This window comes from Tauraco erythrolophus, unplaced genomic scaffold, assembly GCF_009769465.1.
Source record: "Tauraco erythrolophus isolate bTauEry1 unplaced genomic scaffold, bTauEry1.pri scaffold_45_arrow_ctg1, whole genome shotgun sequence".
NCBI classification, from domain to species: Eukaryota; Metazoa; Chordata; class Aves; order Musophagiformes; family Musophagidae; genus Tauraco; species Tauraco erythrolophus.
Window position 1 is genome coordinate 859,415 of NW_028238615.1, and position 15,997 is coordinate 875,411.

The window sequence follows — 15,997 nt, forward strand, 5'->3', positions numbered from 1 at the left end:
CTCCGGTGGGCTGCTGTCCCCTGCCCTGGGCACGCGCCCGCTCCTGGCTCCGCGGCTGCCCAGCGCCTGCCCTTACTCCAGCCCCAGGATGTAGTTGATGCCCTGGACCAGTCCAATGATCACCGGCTGCCAGGCCACCAGGTAGCGCAGCCAGTCCAGCAGCTGCCCGTACATGACGTGAGGCCTCTCCCAGCTGGGCAGGAAGGAGTTAAAGAGCCACAGGGGAGAGGGGCGAGAAGAGTGTGGTCCCCCCAGGAGCCACCCAAAGCTGCCACACTGCAGACCCTCCTCATCCTCATCCTGAGGGATGGACACGACCTGCCTCCAGGCTGGGATGCCAACTTGCTGCACAGGCAGCAAACCCGGCACTCAGTCCACACTCTGCCACGGAAGTGCCCGGAGGTGGAAAAGCAAAGCCTGAGGCTCCAGTCATGCCCTGCAGCACTGTGAGGGGGGCACAGGGGGTGGCATGGCAGGGCTGAGCCCTCCCGCTGCGGGGGTCAGCCACGGAGGGCTGGGTGAACATTTTTGTCTCTTATCCAAGGGAGCAGCAGCCTCCCAGCTCCCCCGGATGTGCCCATTGCTCCATGCCAGGTGACGTGCCCAGCTCAGGGACAGGATCTGCAGGGTCTCCGCCACTGCTGTGGGCTGGCAGCGACCCACCCGGGGTGCCAGGCAAGCCCAAATGAGTAGCCAGCAGCTCCCAGGCACGGCCCCGAGTCCCTCCTGTGCTCTGCCCGCCGTGGCACGAGGAGAAAGGATACGGGTTACTGAACATCCTCTTGAGATCCACCTTCTCCTTGCAGTACGGGCACGTCTGCTTCTTCCCGACGATGCACCAGCCGCGGATGCAGAACTCGTGAAACCTGGAGAGTGGCACGTTAAGGGGACTGCCTCGGGCTGCAGGACGGGGGGCACGCGACCCAGCGCGGAGGAAACCACTGAGCTTAAAAAAAACCCAAAACGTGCCCCCACTCCATGGCGCCAGGGATGGGAAACACGCCCACGACGCCCAGCTGGCTGCTTGGCACAGCCGCAGCCCTTTCCTGGCATGGAGCAAGGGGCCCACAGGGCAGTGGGATGCGGCCGAGGAGGCACCACGGGGGCTGTGACCAACATGCCGGGCACCGGTGAGACATGAACCCTTCACCAGCGGTGCCCGGCATGCGCCGGGGCTGGGTTAGACTGGCACAGGTGGCCAGGGCTGCGGGGGCAAGAGCCGGCAGCAGGACTGGCAGGGAGGTGCCCAGCTGTGGAACACTGGAGCTGCGAGCGCCAGGAAGGTTCGCACGGCCCAGGAGAGCTCTGCCAACTTGGCTGCGAGCGCTGCGCACCCCTCCTGCACAGGCATCCTGGGGCACAACGGCGGATTTGAGGAATTTCTCCCAGGTGCCAGCCATGCTCCGTCACGGCAGACACGTAACGAGGAGTCACCCAAGCCGCGCACAACCTGCGGCGCAGCTCCGGGGCGAGGCGAGGGGGCACTCTGCCACGCACCAGGGTGCCACCCAGCAAACAGGAACTCCCACAGGGAATGTCTCTGCTGCTGGAACCAACGGGTAATGCCAACGATCCCGGGCTGCCAGCCAGCTCTCACCCCGGGGATCCCCGTGCACGGACTGCTCCGGCAGGCGCGGCCCGGCGCTGCCACGGGCGGGTAACGCGGGCCCAGGTGCCACGTAGGGCCGGTCACGGGGGCCAGGCCAGCGTCAGCCTCCCCCAGCGGTTCACGGCACCGAGTTTTGCCAGCGTGACCTTTGCTCAGGCCCAGTTTGGAATCCACCTCGCGGCCAGTATCACAAGTGGTGCCAGAGGACATCCCATCTCCAGCGCTGAGTCACCGCCGGAAAAAAACCACCCTGATCCGTCCCGGCTGGGGCTGGGCAACCACCAGGACTTCCAGTTTCTAACCCGACTGCGTGTTCATCAGCTGACGGGGAGAGCTGAGCAATTCCGCGTGCTGCCGGAGTCACCGGAGCACTTTTGGGGAAGGAGGAAGCTGCCGGGCTGCAGCACGCAGGGACCAGCAGCGCTGGACCGAGGGGGCTGTTTTCGGAGGGATGCCACGTGTGGCATCGGGAATCGTGGTTTTCCCCCTGACTCTTCCCTTCCCCACGGCACTGGGTCTCCGACAAGGGCCCAGCGTGACACATGGGGGGGACTGGGGACACTTCCCACCCCCACCTCACGCCGCCGGAGCTGGCACGGCGGCAATGCCGGGCAGACACGCGGTTTCAGGCCCACGTGACGCTTGGCCTCCCTCCACGCCACAAGCAAGGATCACGTGGAAAAACCAGTGGAATGGTGCTAGGGCCCGGGACAGCCGTTTCTCCACTCCGGGCAGGGGCAGGCACGGGGCAGGGGGTCCCTGCTGCCAGCCCTGGGTGGGCAGCGGCGCGGCGAGGGGCTGGCTCCGGAGGAGAAGGATACACGTGGTTGCAGGAGAGGCGGTAGGTGTTCTCGATGATCCCCTCCTCGTTGACGTCCACGAAGATCTGCTGGCCGCAGACGGCGCAGACGCTGTCGGAGAGGTGCTTGGTGGGCATCCCCGAGGCGCTGTAGAACTGCGCGAGGGCAGAGCAGAGGGAGAGCGGTGACAGCGGGAGGGCACGCCGCCCGTGCCCGCGCGGGCACAGCTAAGCCCGAAGGAGGGCTGAGGTCAGCGCCCGAGGAGTCCAGCCTCGGCCTTTGGGGCTTAAAAACCTGGTTACGGGTCCAGCTGCGGGAAACAACTACAACAGGACAGGGAGCTGCTCAGTGAGGTGGTGGCCCGTCACGCCTCAGCCCCTCTGCCAGCCCCACATGCCCCCTCCCCATGCCAGGACCACCCCACTTCGCTCTGGGTGACTGCCAGCTGCCTGCTGGGGCCAGTGCGCCCAGGCTGGGCACGAGGGCAGAGGCTGGAGGTGACAGCTTTGGCCCAGGATGCCAGCCTCAGGCTGGCAGCCAAACACGGTCTGGTCCCACACGCCCCGCAAGCCCTGGGTCACTCATGCTGTGTGCCAGCCCCTACGGCCAGGCCGGGGCACACGGAATCGCAGGACATCTCGAGTTGGAAGGGACCCATGAGGATCATGGAGTCCAACTCCCTGCTCCTCACAGAACCACCTAACACTGAGCCACGGTAAGAGCATCGCCCAGACACCCTCGGACTGTGCCAGGCTCTGTGCCGTCACCGCTCCCCTGGGACCGTGCTCCAGGGACCGGGCACCCTCTCGGGGAAGAGCCTTTTCCTCACGTCCAACCTGAACTTCCCCTGACGCAGCTCCAGCCCGTTCCCTCGTGTCCCATCGCTGCTCACCAGAGAGAGGAGCTCAGCAGCTCCCCCTCCGCTGCCCCCCGTGAAGCTGTAGACCACAATGAGGTCACCCCCTGAGTCATGACATCACCCCTGAGCCATGACACCACCCCCTCAGCCGTGAGGTCACCCCCCCAGCCATGTGTCCCTTCTCCAAGCTGAACAAGCCCCCAGACCTCAGTTGCTCCCAAGCTTTGCTCCCGAGCCCTTTCCCAGTCTTGGCCGCCCTCCTCTGGACACGCTCCCATCGTTCCAGTCTCCTTTTCCACATGGAGGTGCCCAAAACTGCTCGCAGCGCCCGAGGTGGGGCCGCATCAGGGCAGCACAACAGGGCACTCGCCTCCCTCGGCCAGGAGTTCGTAGGTACAACCAGGATTACCCCATCCTAGGTGGGGAATCCGGGACTTGCTCTTACGGAATTCCATAGGGCTGGTGATGGCCCAGCTCTCCAGTCCATCCAGACCTCTCTGTGAGGTCTCCCTACTCCGAGGGAATCCACAGCTCCTCCGAGTTTAGGACCATCGGCAAACGTGCTTCGGGCAGAGAGCTGGCACAGCTTCGCTCCCGGCATCTGCTGCTGTGCCAGCTGGCAGCAGCACCCTCCCAGCAGCCCTGCAGCCAGGCCAGAGCCTCAGGGACCCTCGGGGCTGTCCTGGGTGCCCACCGCCTACGCTGGGGAGCCCCAAACCCTGCCGAGGTGTCCCAGTGCCAGGGGAAGGCGGCTGGTGAGGGGCTGGGGCTCCCCGGTCCTGCCAGCAGCACCTCCAAGGAGCAGCAGCAGAAAGCTCAGAGAGGAGGAGGAGGATGAGGAGGAGGAAACACAGAGTCTAAGACCCTAAAGAGCTGCTGCAAAGAAGCAACACGACCTACTCCACCAGTGTCCTAGGCCACAGATTTTTTAGAATCATGGAATGGTTTGGGTGGGAAGGGACCTCAAAGATCATCCAGTTCCAACCCCCCTGCCATGGGCAGGGACACCCTCCACTACACCAGGTTGCCCAAAGCCCCATCCAACCTGGCCGTGAACACTTCCAGGGATGGGGCAGCCACAGCTTCTCTGGGCAACCAGAGTGGGAGTGGGGTGGAGTGGGATTTTTTTGGTACCAGGTGAGTGGCCTACAGATTTTAGGCTACCGCTGCAGGCATGCAGGAGCGTGCCCTCTTGTTCACAGGGATGGCACAAGGCGCAGCGGGTCTGAGGAGCAGAAGGAGGCCCGTGGTGGGCATCCTTCCCTGGTGGCTGCAGCTCATGCAGCGCAGTCCCACAAACACGAGCGCTCTTCTGCGCCGGAGGTTTTACAGACCCAAGTAGAGAAATATTTGTCGGGAGTTTGGAGGGGCTGAACAGATCCTTCTGCTTCTGGGGAAGAGGGGACACCTGCAAGGGCTTTGCCCTTAAGGAAGTGCACCCTCAGCAAGTTTGCAGATGACACCAACTGTGTGGTGTGGTGGGCACGCTGGAGGGCAGGGATGCCATCCAGAGGGACCTGGACAGGCTGGAGAGGTGGGTCTGTGAGAACCTCATGGAGTTCAACAAGGCCAAGTGCAAGGTCCTGCACGTGGGTCAGGGCAATCCCAAGCACAAGGACAGGCTGGGCAGAGAATGGATGGAGAGCAGCCCTGAGGAGAAGGACTTGAGGGTGTTGGGTGATGAGAAGCTCAGCATGAGCTGGCACCGTGCGCTGGCAGCTCAGAAAGCCAAACGTGTCCTGGGCTGCACCCAGAGCAGCGTGGGCAGCAGGTCAGGGAGAGGATTCTGCCCCTCTGCTCTGCTCTCCTGAGACCCCCCTGCAGTGCTGCCTTCAGCTCTGGGGTCCTCAACACCAGAAGGACATGGAGCTGCTGGAGCGGGGCCAGAGGAGGCCACGGAGATGATGCGAGGGCTGGAGCACCTCTGCTCTGGAGACAGGCTGGGAGAGTTGGGGCTGTTCAGCCTGGAGAAGAGAAGGCTCCGGGGAGACCTTCCAGCACCTCCCAGTGCCTAAAGGGGCTACAGGAAAGCTGGAGAGGGGCTTTGGACAAGGGCGTGGAGTGACAGGACACGGGGCAATGGCTTTAAACTGAAAGAGGGGAGATTTTGATGGGATCTGAGGAAGAAATTCTTCCCTCTGAGGGTGGTGAGGCACTGGCACAGGTTGCCCAGAGAAGCTGTGGCTGCCCCATCCCTGGCAGTGTTCAAGGCCAGGTTGGATGGGGCTTTGGGCAACCTGGTGTAGTGGAGGGTGTCCCTGCCCATGGCAGGGGGGTTGGAACTGGATGGTCTTTGAGGTCCCTTCCAACTCAAACCATTCCACGATTTATGATTCTATGAAGGATTTGGGAACACCTCTGCTATGTCAGAAACCCCCCAGCCCAGGCACTGTGGTAGTGGGCCCAGAGGGAGCACAGCGAGACAGGCAGCAGGGAGCCCCTCCTCACCGGGGAAATTTGATGGAATGAAATGAAATTTCCCATCTGGGGGAGGAAAAAGCCACTGCTGTGGCCGAGACGTTCCGGGCCCCCCTGTCAGCGGGGCAGGACCCTCGCACGGCGCTAACTCACCCCGATGGTCGAGGCCATGTAATCCGCACACATCTCAGCGAAGTCCCGCTCCAGCACCCCGTAGTACAGACCGTAGAAGAGGAGGGAGATGCCAAAGTCCATCGCGTCTTCCGGTTTGATTCTACAACAGGAGAGCCCAAACGACACCAAAAGGATTTTTGGGGGCTGCAGGGGTGCCACTGACACAGCCCCCAGCACCGGGGTCCCCCATGGCAGCGGGCACACGCCACCGGGAAGCATCGCCCGCAGAGGTCGTCTGAGTGCCTGCCCAGCCCCGGTCCCTGCTCTGGGACACTGCACCTTGGTTGTCAACAAGCAGCATTTGATGGGACCCCACCTGGTGCTCATCGCCCTCACCAGCCTCCGGAACACCAACTGCAGTGATCTCCACCTATCTCGTGCACCAGATCAGCTCCCAGTAAGCCCCCAGTTAACACTTCCACATCTCTGCAGGCAGTCGCCAGGTCTGCTCGTATTCCAGAAAAGGAATCAACCTCTCTACACAGGAAGACGGCTGGGGCGAGGGTCCTCTGCCACCACACCTGGGCTGGCTGCTTGCTGCATGCACCTCGTGATCAGGGCGGCAAAGGCAATCCCAGTGCTGCCCCCAGGCTGGACACTCACAGAGCTGGAGGAGCTGCCGACAGCAGGGCTCTCCAGCGACCTTGACCAGTTGAGGTGCCTCAACTGTTTTTCCAGAGTCATACAATCACAGAAGCATTAGGGTTGGAAGGGACCTCAAAGATCATCCAGTTCCAACCCCCCTGCCATGGGCAGGGACACCCTCCACTACACCAGGTTGCCCAAAGCCCCATCCAACCTGGCCGTGAACACTGCCAGGGATGGGGCAGCCACAGCTTCTCTGGGCAATCTGTGCCAGTGCCTCACCACCCTCAGAGGGAAGAATTTCTTCCTTAGATCCCACCGAAATCTCCCCTCTTTCAGTTTAAAGCCATTGCCCCGTGTCCTGTCACTCCACACCTGTGTCCAAAGCCCCTCTCCAGCTTTCCTGTAGCCCCGCTACTCCTAGGCCACATCTTATCCCACACAGTGTGTTACGTGCCCCTCGCCCCGGGAGTGGGACCCAGAAGATTCACTCACCTGAACAGCAAGTTCAGACCAAAAAGCGTGAACATCACAGCCATGTACCCTACGATTCCGGTGGCGTAGCTGATCTTGTATATTAGTAGAAACCATTTATACACCAGCCTGGAAAGAATTAAAACAAGGATTCAACGACTTCATTTTTCCGGAATGAAACTGCATCAAGCACGGGAAGAGTTTGACACCTGGACGGTGGCGTTGGCAGACACTTCCCCCACCCACACCCACGGGCGACAGAGCTTTCCAGTTCCAATCCAGGCTACTGATCCGCTGCTGCCACGAGCCGCTCACGGTCTGACTTCCAAACCAGAAACCTCGGGGTCTCCGAAGGCCGGGAGCGAGCGTGCTTCACACTGGGAACACCCAGGTAAGGCTACCAGCTCACGCGGTACCCGCCTTTCCACCACCCACGTGGGTGCCACGTGCATCGGGCTGGCTGCCAGCAGCGACCGACCCACATGGGCAGGGGTTGCCCTCCCTGGGCGTGCAAAGTTTAAGACGGCGATCCGTGGCAGTGAAACTGGAAAGAGCTCCTTGTGATGGTCACCCCGGGATGAGGAGTTTTCCCAGGAACACCAACCTGGGCGTTGTCTGTACCAGAGGTTTGCGAGTTGCCCTGAAGGTGACAAAAGCTGTGACGGCTGAGAAAAGCACCCAGATGACCAGGAACCGCCACCAGTTCAGCTTGATGGTGAAATACAGAGGCACTACCCACATCTGGAAGAGGGTCACCATCTGCAGGAACAGAGGAAAGGCGTTTTGAGCTGGTTCTCACCAGAAACACCCTGCCAGTGAAACCCAGGAGGTCTGGTCCGTGGCACCCAGCACCCACAGAGCAGGCTGGGAGCCGATGGAGGGAGCTGGAGGCAGCAGCCCGGCCATCTTTGGTGGCAAAGGGCTAGAGCTGGAGGGAGAAGGCAGAGGAAACGTGCAGGGAAGGGTACAGGAGGTGATCCACCCAACTCGGTGCTCCATAAACCCTCACGGGCCCCAACACCGCAACCTGACACCTCCGGCAAGGGTTAAACAAGGAGATGGGCGCAGCGGAAGGTGCCAGCCTCGCCTCTGCCCTACGGCCTGTTCCCAAAACGGATCTATGGCCGAGCTGCCGTGGTGCTGCCGGAGGGGAACAGGCAAACAGGCTCGGTTTGGAGTTTAGAGAGGACGGCGAGTATCGCCCGGAAATGTTAATTGTGACAGGGGAGTCAGGGAGAGGTCGGTTCAGGCGCAGTAACAGTCCTTGACAACCCAGTGGCACCAGTATGTGGCTCAGGAGCCAGTGCTGCCGCAGGAGCCAGCAGCGCCGGGGTGCCGGCAGCAGGGAGCCCTCCTCGCTGGAGGAAGCGCCCACCAAACGCAGCTTCCCTCTGCGTTACCCTCGGGACGACACCCGGGATCTGCTTGTCCCCTCACTGGGCGTCGCAGCACTGTGCCAAACCCAGTTACCAGCACGCCTGAGAACTGGAACTCGGTGCCTCCAGGAGCATCCATCCTCATCCCCAGCTAGAACCCCCGCACGCTGCTGGGGAGATGAGGGGATCTCAACAGCAGCCAAGAGGAGAAAAACAGGAACGTGCTTCTCAGCAGCTACAGGGTGGCACCACCTGGCACTCACATCCCGCCTCGGAGCCAGACCGGCCGCGTGGAGACACTTACGTTGTAGGAGCGAGGGTGCCGCTGCTTCCACTGCACCAGCAGGAGCTGGGCCACCACGAGCGTGGCGATAAGGATGAGGACCATTTCAGCATGCATGGCCTCGTGACCCCGGTGCTTGGCATGCATCCGCGCGTGCTCCACCCTGCAACGACAGGGAAAAGGCGGCTGGAGAGCGTGCGGGCACAGACTGCAGGCTGGCAGCCCGGAGGGGCCGGCAAACACCACGACAGGGCAGCCAGGAAGAGCAGACCGAGAGGGATCAGGAAGGAGCGTCACGGAGATGGGTGCCGTGTTGCAATCCAAGGGAGAAAGGACAAAAGGATTCATAGAATCATGGAATGGTTTGGGTTGGAAGGGACCTCAAAGACCATCCAGTTCCAACCCCCCTGCCATGGGCAGGGACACCCTCCACTACACCAGGTTGCCCAAAGCCTCATCCAACCTGGCCTTGAACACTGCCAGGGATGGGGCAGCCACAGCTTCTCTGGGCAACCTGTGCCAGTGCCTCAGCACCCTCAGAGGGAAGAATTTCTTCCTCAGATCCCATCAAAATCTCCCCTCTTCCAGTTTAAAGCCATTGCCCCGTGTCCTGTCACTCCACACCCGTGTCCAAAGCCCCTCTCCAGCTTTCCTGTAGCCCCTTTAGGCACTGGGAGGTGCTGGAAGGTCTCCCCGGAGCCTTCTCTTCTCCAGGCTGAACAGCCCCAACTCTCCCAGCCTGTCTCCAGAGCAGAGGTGCTCCAGCCCTCGCATCATCTCCGTGGCCTCCTCTGGCCCCGCTCCAACAGCTCCATGTCCTTCTTGTGTTGGGGACATACCAGTTTCTCCGAGACCAGCTCGTTTGGAAACCCTGAGAGCCACGGTGGCCACCGAGCCCACCCTGGCACCAGCGAGACAGAGAACTGGCACTGAATCACCGGGACTAGCAACCACGGAGCGCGTGTTTCGCGGAACTCGCCCACCAGTGCAACGGCTGTGCGGCTGTTTGACACCACCAGTGTGCACTGCCGCCCCGTTCCAACCCCTCAGCCCAGTTCTGGAGCCACTGGCACCATCCTCCCTCGAGGGAAAGGCTGGATGGGCAGGGGGGGTTCGTCTACAGCCGGCAAAATGCAGAAATGGCTTCCCTCTGCGCCGGGCAAACCCACCTGCGTCCCAGAACCAGGGATTTCCAGACTGATGCTCTAGAGACACCCGGGGATTTGCAGCTGGTGCAGTTTGACCAAAAACCACGGCGGAATTAAGACCTGGAACATCCTTATGTCCCGAAAGACAGTTCCAGTCAGGGAAAAAACAATCCCAACTGAACAAACGTGCCAAATTCTCTGGCCTCAAGTCATCCTCTATAAATTAAAACCGAGAAGACGAGTCTTCCTGGGCTTTCCAGCAAGTGGCTGGCTGAAACTGGTTTGGCTAAGGGCAAAGGAGGAAAACTGGCACGCGGTTGCGCCGCTCGGCTCGCCACGACTCACCTCCACCTCTCCTCCGGCGACAGGCGCGACAGGTCGACCTGAGGAGACAAAAAAAGCCACCATGGAAATGAGCTGGTGAAGGTTGGGAGCACCAGCCCCGGATGGACAACTTGCCCCCTCCACCTCCCCAAGGAGTGCAGGTGCTGGCCATGCCCCACGCGAGCGTGGGAGGCTGTGCTGTGCCCACCGCGGGTGACACCGACATGGCACCCAGCTCCTTCCACCTCCCGGTGAGGCTCCATCAGTGCCCACGGCAAAGCCACCCGGTGAGACCCCCACAATGGTGAAGGAAAACCTGGGATTCAGAAGCTTTAAATGACAAATCCTCCATGTGCCCGTCATGATGCCACTGCCCAGCGCTGTCCTTCGACCCCCTGGGCAGTGCCACCAAGCCCCCCTGCTCCTCCATCCCCTTTCCCAGTATGCTCCCATGCTTTACCATGGCTCTGCCCGCCATCCCGCGCTACGTCTGCCAGAGGAGTCGCCTGAAGCACCACGTTCACCACTCAGCTGGGCAGCTGTGGGCACAACAGGGTGACTCCAGCCCACATCGGAAGCGGGACAGAGAAGGGAGCCCCACATCCCACCAGTCTGCAGGATAGGGATGGCACCTGCCCGCCAGCCACAAGCCACCGCCAAAACAAATTTTCAGGAAGAACCACGGGAGAAGAAAGGTTCAGGATTTGCTTCGCTGATGTGGTTGGAAGTTTCTCCCAAGTGTTCCGAGCAGCAAAGTCTCTGCCCGACGGGAGACGACGGGCTGCGTAATCCGAGCCCAGCGCAATCCAAATGTGCCAGGCTAGATGCCAGTGTCGGGGACATGCTCCATCCAACAGGTGCAGGGACAGAAGGAACCCACCAAGCGATTTAAACCCCCTCTGCCAACCTGCGACCCTCTGCCAACCTCCTCAGCTGCGAGCCAGCAGCACCCAAACCTCAGCCAGGGGCCGAGTCCTGCAGAATCCCCCACTTTTCCCAGTGAGATTCTCTCAGCATGAGGCGTTTGGACTGGAGAGGGGCGAGGATGGACCTTCCACACTGCATTCCAGCTTTTTCTCAGAGCTTTGTATCTTCACCAAAATGCTGCAGCAGCTCCAGCACCGCTCCGGTCCCTGCAGGGCTCCCTGGCCCAGACCCCGACGCGTGGCACGGCCGATATCCCACGGCTCCGACTTCACGCCGCCGTTTTCCTCGGCGAGACACCAGCACGGATAAAACCTGCAGCGGCTCATCGAGATCCTCCGGAGGAGATCTCCTCCGCAGCCGGAGATCCTCCGGTGTGGCCGAGGGGCTGGGCACGGCGCCGGCCCCGGCTGCCAGCTCTCCTCCCGGCACAGCCACAGTGCCAAACGCCCCGTGCCCAGTGTTTACCGGCACGTGGAGCCCTGAGGAGATGGAAAACGAGTCACACACGGACTCTGTTATCCCACTCTCGTGCCGTGTGTGCGCAGGAACGGGCTCCACCTCGCCCCAGCCTCCGCTCTCCGGGTACGGAGCCGCGGGCTCAGCACCCACCTTTACCCCGCGGCTCTGCTGGTGCCACGTGACAGATCCCGCGGGGCTGTTCCCTGCAGCTGGCACCTCCAACTGTGCCCGGGCTCAGCCGGGGACACCGCGGCCGCCTTGCTTCCTTGGCAGCACCAAATTACACCCCGGGGTGAGGCAGCCAGGAAATGTGCGCGGCAGCGATCCACCTGCGTGCCATTCCACATGGAACGGTTTGGGTTGGAAGGGACCTCAAAGATCATCCAGTTCCAACCCCCCTGCCATGGGCAGGGACACCCTCCACTACACCAGGTTGCCCAAAGCCCCATCCAGCCTGGCCTGGAACACTGCCAGGGATGGGGCATCTACGTGCTTTCCCTCCAAAAGTTGCCACAATTCCCAGTTGGAACGACTGCGCTGCCAAACTGCAAAACAAAACGTTTTACAAACATTCTCCAGTCGCCGCGAGCAGAAGCCGGGAAACCCCCGGTGCTTGTCGGCCCAGCTCAGCTCCGGCACGGGTCAGTCCCTGGGAATTCACCGGGGGCTCCCGCTGCCGCTCTCAGGAGACCCCCAGTTCCCTGCAGGCTCCACCAGACGAGGACATTCCACAGGCACGGACAGCCCAGCACTTCCAAAACACATCCGATAGTTCTTCTTCCCCGTGCTGTGGCTTCCGGGCGCTCCATCCGCGCCGTGCCGGTCCATCCCGCGCTTGGGGAACACCTCCCGGCCTCCCGCCTCCAGCATCTCCCCCAAACAAAGTCTCCCAGCAACAAGCTGAAGCCTTCCCGGCCCCAAATCTCATGGAAACCCTGCTGGGATTTCACAGAGGAGAGGGCTTCCCACCACGCTGTCCTCCGAGGCCGCTGGCACCTGCCCCGTGAGCTGTCCTCCAGGCGGGAATGCCCCGCATCGGGCGGGATTTTCCCTCCATCCCAGGGACGGAGCATCCCTGGAGCTCAGGGCTCCCGAAATGACTTCCCGAGGGGGGCCAGGATGTAGCTGATGGGACGGTCAGCCGGAGCGATCCAGTGACGGTCAGGCATGGCCCACAGAGTGGCCACCCTGCACCCGTCCCCCGCCGCGATCCCCACGCTCTTCCCAAAGTCTGGATCGGGTTCCGGAACTGCGAGCGGGAGTACCAGACGGTGCCGGGAAGCACCTGCTCTCAGAACAACTCTTTTTTTTAAAAATAAGGAATTAAGAAGGATACATTCTGCCCTCCGTCTCCTCTGTAACTCACGGACCACTCCAAAACCCCACCCCGCTCCGGGTGACAACTGGGAGAAACTGGATACCTGTGACTAAAGCCCAATTCCCTCCTCGGACACGGTCACCGCGGCCTTTGGAAGAAATTCCTGCCACTCCGCAGCCTAACGCCCCACAGCCACCACAGACTGGTGATCCCATCACCAGGACAGCCACGGGAATTCCCTCCCTCTGGGAAAACACAACAGGATAGAGTCATGGAATCACAGAATGGTTTGGGTTGGAAGGGACCTCACAGATCATCCAGTTCCAACCCCCTGCCATGGGCAGGGACACCCTCCACTACACCAGGTTGCCCAAAGCCCCATCCAACCTGGCCTTGAACACTGCCAGGGATGGGGCAGCCACAGCTTCTCTGGGCAACCTGTGCCAGTGCCCAGATTGCCCTGACCCACGTGCAGGACCTTGCACTTGGCCTTGTTGAACTCCATGAGGTTCTCACAGGCCCAGCTCTCCAGTCTGTCCAGGTCCCTCTGGATGGCATCCCTTCCCTCCAGCGTGTCCACAACACCACACAGTTGGTGTCATCTGCAAACTTGCTGAGGGTGCACTTGATCCCACTGTCCATGTCTCCAACAAAGATGTTAAACAGCACTGGTCCCAGTACTGACCCCTGAGGAACACCACTCGTCACTGGCCTCCATGTGGACATTGAAACATTGAACACATCTCTGTGAGTGTGACCATCCAGCCAATTCCTTATCCACCGAGTGCTCCATCCATCAAATCCATGTCTTTCCAGTCCCCCTGGGACCAGATCCCACCTTTCCCAGAGCCCCGGCCTCTGTTTCCCATCACCCACTGGGAACAATCGGAAGTCACCGGAAGGCAAATCCCACGCCATGGGCTCGCGTGGAAGTTTGGGAATCGCAATTCCTCGTTCCTGCTGCTCCTCAGCAACAACCTGCACGGGACAGAGAGGATCCTGGATGGAACGCTCTAGGAATTGCAGCCGAAACCTCTGGCAGCAGCTGAGGGCACAGCGGGCAGAGCCAGGGCCCCACGATGCCCAGCGCTTCTCCAGCGGTCCCAGGATAATGCAAGCACACAGATTTTGGCCCTGCCAACACGGATTTTGGCCCATTCTGAGAGGCGCTGGGACTGCCGGGCCCCAGTGCCAGGCTGGGAAAACACCTCCCTGGCACAAAAAGCCACTGGTGAACATCTCCAAACACACCAAGGAGCCGACTCGTCGCCGGAACTACCAACTTGTGAGGAAAAGCACTGACACCTCCGACAGCGCCAGCTGACGGCCTCATCCCGCCCGATGCCGCGCTGGCACAGTGTTGGCAGCGCTGCAGCATGCGTGCCACGGCAGGAACGTGGGAACGCCAGCATGGGAACAGCACAAACTTCGATTAAAGCCCTCATGTGGCTCCGTTCCCCGGGAGCAACACGGGCCACTGATTGTCTCAGCGTGGCACCATGGTGCCAGGAGGGAACACTCCCCGTGCCACCGGCGTCCAAGGGCACCTCCAGCAGCCCCACGTGCTCTGGCGTTCTCCGAAACGCAAACCCCAGCCCGATCCAGCACGGCTTTCCCAGTCAGGGAACGAAGCTCCGCAGGGGCCAGAGGGCCCCGCTGCCGCTTCCAGGGCTCCTCCGGCTGCGGCAGCCTGGGGGACCCCACCTGGGAGCGGGTGCCTCAGGCACGCGGAGCCATTCCGCAGGGTGTGCCCGAGCACCCCGTGGTGCCGGCACCCGCCGTGTCCTGGCACGGCTCAAAGGTGGCTCCTGACCTTCCCTCCGGGCTCCTGCAGCCTCTTCCGGGCACCTCCCACCTCCGAGCCTCCCACCTCGCTCTAGTGGCCCACTCCCACTGCTCCCACCTTCCCCAGTGCCCTCGAGACCCACGGGGATGCCACAGCCCCCCAGCGCCCTGCAGAGCCCCTGCAGCTCACTGGAAAGGGCCCAAAGGCCCCTCACCCACGGACCCCCAGTGCCCCCTGCCCCGGGCACCTTCCAGAGCTCCCAGTGCCCCCCTGCCCCGGGCACCTTCCAGAGCTCCCAGTGTCCCCCTGCCCCGGGCACCTTCCAGAGCTCCCAGTGCCCCCCTGCCCCGGGCACCTTCCAGAGCTCCCAGTGTCCCCCTGCCCCGGGCACCTTCCAGAGCTCCCAGTGTCCCCCTGCCCCGGGCACCTTCCAGAGCTCCCAGTGTCCCCCTGCCCCGGGCACCTTCCAGAGCTCCCAGTGCCCCCTGCCCTGGGCACTTTCCAGAGCTCCCAGTGCCCCCCTGCCCCGGGCACCTTCCAGAGCTCCCAGTGCGCCCTGCCCCGGGCACTTTCCAGAGCTCCCAGTGCCCCCCTGCCCAGGGTACCTTCCAGAGCTCCCAGTGCCCCCCTGCCCAGGGTACCTTCCAGAGCTCCCAGTGCCCCTCTGCTGCACGGATCCCAGTGTCCCCCTGCCCCGGACACTTTCCAGAGCTCCCAGTGCCCCAGTGCCCCCCTTCCCCGGGGACCCCCCCGAGCCCCCCCGCCCTAACGCCCCCACACCCCCTCGCCCCAGACTCCCCACAGCTCCCAGCGCCCCGGACACCTCCCGCCCCAGGGGCTCCCGGAGCCTCCCAGCCCCCCGCTCCGCCCCCCGGCGCCCCCTCCCCGAGGCCCCCGCCGCCACCTCCTCCACATCGCGCTCCACGGGGCCTCCAACCTCCACCTCCAGCACCGCCGCCATTTTGCCCGCCCCCCCCTCCCCTCCACTCCCAGAGGCCAACTCCTTCCGCCGCCGTCCGCCAATCACCGAGCACGCCACCCCACCTCCGGCCAATCGCTGGGCGCGGCTCTGCCCCGAAGACCAATCAGAAAAGGGGGTGGGACAGCCGCGCGAGGCGCCGCTTCAAGGGGCGACCTGTCACGGCGAGGGACCATCTGCCGTTTCCAATCGCGGAGCGAAACGCGCAGCCCCGGCACCGTTGGCACCAGCGGCCCCGCGGCGCGAGGTGGCCGTTGGCACCGGCCCTACCGTCGGCAGCGCCTCCGGCCGCCGTCTGCTCCCCCCCCGCGCCGTCCCGCCGCCCCCTCACGCTGTTCCCGAGGGGGCGCACATGGCAGACGGTCCCTCAGCGCCCCCGGTGACGCGGCGCTGCCGGAGGACTACGTGTCCCGTCAGGCACCGCGGCGGGGCGCGGCCCGGGCCGGGGGCGGGGAGCGGGCCGCGGGGTCAGAGGTCA

General features: G+C 62.7%; 1 protein-coding gene across 2 annotated transcripts; it reads right to left on the bottom strand.

Annotated features, from left to right (window-relative positions):
• Positions 1 to 24: 24 nt before the first annotated feature.
• RNF121 (ring finger protein 121) lies at positions 25 to 15,501 on the bottom strand. Of its 2 annotated transcripts, none has more exons than XM_086630630.1 (9): positions 15,445 to 15,501; positions 10,072 to 10,109; positions 8,600 to 8,741; positions 7,524 to 7,678; positions 6,941 to 7,048; positions 5,840 to 5,960; positions 2,431 to 2,564; positions 765 to 866; positions 25 to 193 (listed from the first exon to the last, which is right to left on the bottom strand). In XM_086630630.1, exons 1-9 carry the CDS (start codon positions 15,499 to 15,501, stop codon positions 73 to 75), a joined length of 978 nt encoding a protein of 325 aa, XP_086486756.1. In that variant the 3' UTR covers positions 25 to 72. The 2 variants fall into 2 exon arrangements, with proteins under 2 accessions (XP_086486756.1, XP_086486757.1); XM_086630631.1 differs by having other exon boundaries at positions 90 to 207; positions 768 to 866.
• Positions 15,502 to 15,997: the final 496 nt, after the last annotated feature.